General features: G+C 41.7%; 1 protein-coding gene across 2 annotated transcripts; it reads left to right on the forward strand.

Moving 5' to 3' along the window:
* Positions 1 to 587: 587 nt before the first annotated feature.
* Positions 588 to 5,261, forward strand: isg20 (interferon stimulated exonuclease gene). 2 transcript variants are annotated; one of them, XM_042110491.1, is made up of 4 exons: positions 588 to 730; positions 1,246 to 1,936; positions 2,123 to 2,323; positions 4,146 to 5,261. In XM_042110491.1, the coding sequence occupies exons 2-4, from the start codon at positions 1,271 to 1,273 to the stop codon at positions 4,335 to 4,337; spliced, it is 1,059 nt and encodes a 352-aa protein (XP_041966425.1). In that variant the 5' UTR covers positions 588 to 730; positions 1,246 to 1,270; the 3' UTR covers positions 4,338 to 5,261. The 2 variants fall into 2 exon arrangements, with proteins under 2 accessions (XP_041966425.1, XP_041966424.1); XM_042110490.1 differs by lacking the exon at positions 588 to 730 and adding an exon at positions 802 to 822.
* The last annotated feature ends 739 nt before the right edge of the window (positions 5,262 to 6,000 follow it).

Below are 6,000 nucleotides of genomic sequence, written 5' to 3' on the forward strand. Positions count from 1 at the left end.
TAAGCGTCAGCCAAATAAATAAATAAAAGAAATTAAATAAAAATGTAGGCCAGCAAAATGTTGAATGGCTTGGTGCCAGATGATATCTGAGTTAACCTTTACTCCAATGAGGTTGATCACTCCATCAAGACCTGGTGGCTGTTCTAACTCCAAACTAAAAGCTGATCACTTGGTTTTGGCCCCTAAACCCCAGGGCAGCGGCAGCCATACTGTCTGTCCTAGAAACTAGAAAGCTCTCCTGAGGCCTGTTGATAAACTGTGTTTTTTAGATAGTAGTTTATGTTCTAGCCTACATTTTGTTAATGAAGTTCTTATGCTACAAACTGTTATGCCTGTGTGTGTATTGTTCCGTTGAAATGTTTCTGTTCATTTAATTCATATTCATAATTCTGTTCAATTAATGTAATTAGTTATCTTGCTACAAACTAAAGGGTATTTTAAAAATGATTTGGCCACAACGTGGCAGCACTATTTTATCCTTGGCTACTTGTAGGGGCCACTGTGCCGACCATAGACACATGTTCGGTGTTAAAGCGAGGGTTCTTTGCTTGGTTGTCCAAAGTCACGTGATGCTTTTCCTCAAACCGGAGTGAAAATGGGTGAGCCTGCTATTATTGTTTATTGCAGCGATGTACTTGAACGGACCAATAGCTACCCACCTTTAAGGACTTGCCCGAACTTGTTCTATTTCTGCCCACACGTCTGTGTGACCGGGTCCACGTGTGCTAAGGTAGGATTTTAGCTATGCTCGCACAACCTATGAATGCTAATATTTGCCTTGCTTGTCAATTTTACAGTGAATATGAGACAGTAACGTATGAGGTAAAATATATGTAATCTAAATAAACGCAGTAGCTAGTCTGTTAAGTGACTTTGTATCATGAACAGCGCTAGCTAGTAGCAGCTACTAGCTGCTAGTAAAGTTAGCACCATTCAAGCCGGTGGTGAAGCTTTCCCCTTTTAGAAAACAATTCCATGCAGAAAGCAATATCGTTTAACTAAAACGTTTTACCTTACACTTCTATTGAATTTACGAAAATGTAAAGCTGTGTTTTGCTGTATGGATGGCAAGAGTAAATGAAAAACGACGTTCACGTTAACTGGCGTGTTCCTTTTAAATAGCTTAGTGAAAAGATAGCTAACCACATAACGCTATTCAGCGGAAGTTCATTAGGCTTTGTAACGTTAAGATAGCAATTGAAAAGTCTGTCACCAACTCCATCTCCGTGTCTATTCATCTTTCAGATGTGAGCTATTTCAGACAGTGAACATGTCGGGCATAGAGATCACATGTGGAAGAATTTCCCCCTGTGGCCCACTGAATGGACAGCCTCGGGCACATACATACAGTATTTCAAAAGTATACAAGAAGTCTAAGAGGAAGCCTACAAAACGAAAGACCAAAGAAAAACCAGACGATGGTACCGACGCTCATAAAGCGACCAGCTCTGCAAAGAAAAGGAAATTGTGTGAGATTAAAGGAGATGACCTAGGATGCAGTGCATATTCTGGGACAGATGATTGTGTTGTTGACACTCCCGCTTCTGTATTCAGTAAAAGCACAGGTGACCAGGAATCCACTATTGATCACTTGCAGCCCATTATGGAGAAGAGGGTTCCTACATTCGGTGAACGTTGGGAGTTGGACAGTGGTTTTGCCTCCGAGGCGAGCCCACCCTCCAGTGGCCGATGCTCACCCTGCATTGGCAGGTGTCGTGCCAAAGTTGTGGCCATAGACTGTGAGATGGTGGGTACGGGCCCTGACGGACATTGCAGTGAGCTGGCACGCTGTAGTGTCTTGAACTATGATGGTGCTGTACTGTATGACCAGTATATTCTGCCAAGTCGGCCCGTCACAAACTACCGCACTCGCTGGAGTGGAATCAGAAAGCAGCACCTCCAGCATGCCGTCCCTTTTCAAAAGGCCAGGACAGAGGTAGGTTTCTTGGTGTGTGTTTTGTGTGGGAAGTGGTAGGTTTCTTGGTGTGTGTTTTGTGTGGACAGAGGTAGGTTTCTTGGTGTGTTTTTTGTGGTAGGTGTTTGCCATTCTTCAGGTGAAATATTAAAATGTTTTGTGATTGCACTATATTAACATGCTCTTTGTGCACCTTGTTGTTTTTAGATTGTAACTCTAATTAAGGATAAGGTGGTTATCGGTCATGCGCTTCACAACGACTTTAAGGCCCTGGGGTTCTCACACCCTTGGCATATGATCAGGGATACGATGTCATCGCGAGCACTTCGACAGATGTGTGGCTTACCTTCTAAAAGTGGCGCATCACTGAAGACTCTAACGCGAAGACTCCTCAATAGAAATATTCAGGTGAGGCCTTGACTAAAGCACTAGTCTAGCAAGCCCCTGTCAGTTCCCCGTCTTTAGCTCATCAGTTTAACTGTAGTTTCAGTGGTTATCTCTGGACCATTGTATAGCCCTAAAGGATAATTTCGGTATTTAGCACTTTGTCCCTTTTCTGGTTTGTTTGGATGAACTAGAGTGGTGGACACTGAAATTTTGAAGATGGGTGGTCCTGTCTCAACTTTCTGACTAGTTTTGTATCGCCTTTGACTGCTTCAGAGTGGCTGGCTATGTGTATGCACAAACATGTCCTTAAAACAACCCTTAAAGTGTAATTCCAGCGAGAATTGACCAAAAGTTGTTTTTCTGCATTAATACACAATTCAAATAAGCCGTGGAGAAAGTATTTTTTGTCGATCAACCACTACAGAGCTTGGCCCAGCATATGCTACAGCCCCAAATCCCAAACAGTGGCGTAGATAGGGGCGGTATGCCAAACGCTTTCCAAATGGCTTTTTTTTTTAACCAGTAATATTGGTCAAAACAGCACCAAACCTCGTCAGTAGCTTGCTCAGGGTCCCTACACATAAAATGAAGCACCAACAACCTAGTTAGCGAATCCGGAGTTTATCACAGAAGACTGTTAAGAACACTTAGCAAACTATCTCCCTACCAGCTCCTCTCGAAGGAAAGTCCGTACAAGTCGATTATCGAATGCAATGCAAAACGAGGGAGTCCATTGAAGATTTGTTCCAGAAAACCGTGTATACTTTGTTGTTTGAGGTAGTATAACTTATAATATAAGTTAACAACCGACTATAAAAACTTTGGAATAGTTTGTAAACTTTGAATAATTTAAAGACAGCAGCCACTCCAAACGAAACACATGCCTCACAAAAAAACGTAAAAATAACTGCATTGATTACAAGCCCCAAATAAAGTAAATAATAGAACCCGGCCATAATTTGACATTTAAAGATGGCATTTAAAGATTGTAAAAACTTCCAATTCATGGCACGTTTTTTATTATTATTTTGCATGCGTTCTGCAGAGAAGGGAGACTGGCATTGGTTATGGTTTGAAATGAAAAGGAGAAAACAGGCCTAGAGTAACAGACATCGCTCATATAGGCCTACCTATATATATATATTTTTTTTTTTTTGACGACGTAGGCTAGTTAAGGCGGCAAGCATGTGTTGCTAAGGCGGCCGCCTTAGCTGCAAAGTGCTGCGGGAAAACCTGGTTGTAGTCTTCCCGCAAGACTTTTTCATTCAGCTTTGCTTCAGACTCAAATATTGAGCGGAAGTTTATATGCGGTTGTGAGGAATCTGAAAAAATTGTTCTACAATAGCAAATAACACGGATTGAAATCATACAATGCGCCAATATATTTGTTTTTAATAATCAATGAACACCACTAACCACTCCGTGAGTTGCACACTTTTGAAAACGAACGTTAAGGGTTGTTTTAAGGTGCATGCCCATAGCCAGCCACTCTGAAGCAGTCAAAGGCGATTCAAAGCGAGTCAGAAAGTTGAGACTGGACCCACCGTCAAAATTTCGGTGTCCACCACTCTAGTTCATCCAAAACAAACCAGAAAAGGGACTCAAAGTGCTAAATACCGGAATTATCCTTTAATCATGAATACATTGATGATTGGGTTTGTTGCAGCAGTGTGACATGACTGTTAGGAGGCTTGTCTTGGATGTTTCAATTGAATCAGTTTAGTAACAAGCAAGAATACCTGCACTGATACATGTCCTTAGTTTCACATCACCTCAGAAGCATTTGCATCAGGTCTATGGGACTCTGTTGGAGGTTGACCTCTGTGGTCTCTCTGTGCCTCAGGTTGGGAAGGCGGGACACTGCTCGGTGGAAGATGCCCGGGCTGCGCTGGATCTCTACAAGCTAGTGGAGGAGCAGTGGGAGCAGGATGACTCTGAGAGGGAGAGGGCACCCGCTCAGCCCGGCCCTGACCCCTCCCTCAGCCACTACATGCTGGACCAGTACTGGCCAGAGCATATGGACTGTGGCCAGTGAGGTGGCGGAGAGCTCGGCTGGTGCCGTATGACTGACAGGAGGGGCACATGTTGGACAGAGAGGGGTGTGCTCCGCTGACATAGACCTCTGAAGTTTGCTCACAAAAAGAACCCAAAGCTGCCATCTTTGCCCATATAAGGAGATCCGGATCTCCTTATTTGGGCAAAGATGGTACGCAGATCTCCTTATATGGGCAAAGATGGCAGCTTTTGGGTCCTTTTTGTAGGCAAACTTCCGAGGTCTGTTACCCTATGAAATGGGTGTATCTGATGAGGAGGGCTGTATCCAGGGTGCAAATGTCTCCTTTGGCCATTAACACATGAACTTGTGTAACCTTCCATGAGTTGCACAATAGCGTTTCTAAGTTGTATCCCTGTGCCCACTCACAGTGTGTCGGATCTGTTCTTATCACTTGATTAAAACTAAAACAAATTATAAACTAAAGAAATGATTGCTAAAGACTGCCCCGAGCACATACATGGAACTAAGTCAGACAACAATTTTTGAAAAATGAAATCCATTTCATTACCAGACCTTAGCGGCTGTTTTGAAAGTTCGGCATAACCGAAGGAAAATGGGCCTGAACATTTAATTAAACATGTAAAAAACATCAGTCACCCTCATGTACAGAAACTTGCAGTTCTGTGTGTACTGTAATGGTAACACATATTGCAGTTCTGTGTGCACTGTAATGGTAACACATATTGCAGTTCTGTGTGCACTGTAATGGTAACACATTATTGTTTACATCCTTCGCCTTACATTTGGGGTGGAGGCCCACACTGAACTCATTTGTAATGACAGTAGTGTTTAATACTTAATGTGTTAACTTAAACATTTTGTTCATGTGCTATTGAAAACATCATGATATGTTGTGGTTAAATCTTTTGGGGTTATTTATAAATAAAAGTATTTAAACTATTAGTCATTGTGTGAACAGTATTCAAGTATATTTGAAAGTGTAATATAATTTGGAAGAATAATGTTATATTTAAGGTTACCATAAAGTACATTTGATGTCAGTCATGTCTTTATACTCCAAAGTCAGTGGTTCCCAAGCTTTTCATCACGGTTTGCTCTTTGACTATTGCCCTCCGCACCACCACCACATTACAATCGGCTATTAGCTACTCACCAGATAGCATAGCTACAGGCTATGCTGTAAGACCACTACCACCCTAATGACTAGAAGGCCTTGTTGGTTTGATACATTGCTATAGTCCAACCAGGAAATAGATCGTAGAGATTATTATAAGGCCATTCAGTCACACAACTTTGTTAATTGTACATAACTGGAATGCCTCAGCATCTTCGCTGCTGACTAATTTCTTTTAAACTCCTTACAGTAATGTTTTGTTAGTAAAGCTATTTACCAGTATGTGGTGGGCAGAAAACCACCTTTAATGCATCTGACTCCTTACAACAGAAATAACATCATCTGATTGATGTTCAGATGTGTTAAAACAACAATGGTTGAGTTGGTGAAGCTTTTGTCTAAATTCTGCTGGCTCTGCAGTGGTTTGCAGTTTATGGTGTTAGTTGAGATTATGGTGGTTGAAGGTAATTATAAATCATTTAATTATTACACAAGTTAATTGTTCATTTGACCATATCTGATGATTCAACTGAGGCTTCTGGGTTAAATGAATTCATTCGGCTATAT

The sequence above is a fragment of the Alosa sapidissima genome, chromosome 11 (assembly GCF_018492685.1).
Source record: "Alosa sapidissima isolate fAloSap1 chromosome 11, fAloSap1.pri, whole genome shotgun sequence".
Taxonomy (NCBI): domain Eukaryota; kingdom Metazoa; phylum Chordata; class Actinopteri; order Clupeiformes; family Clupeidae; genus Alosa; species Alosa sapidissima.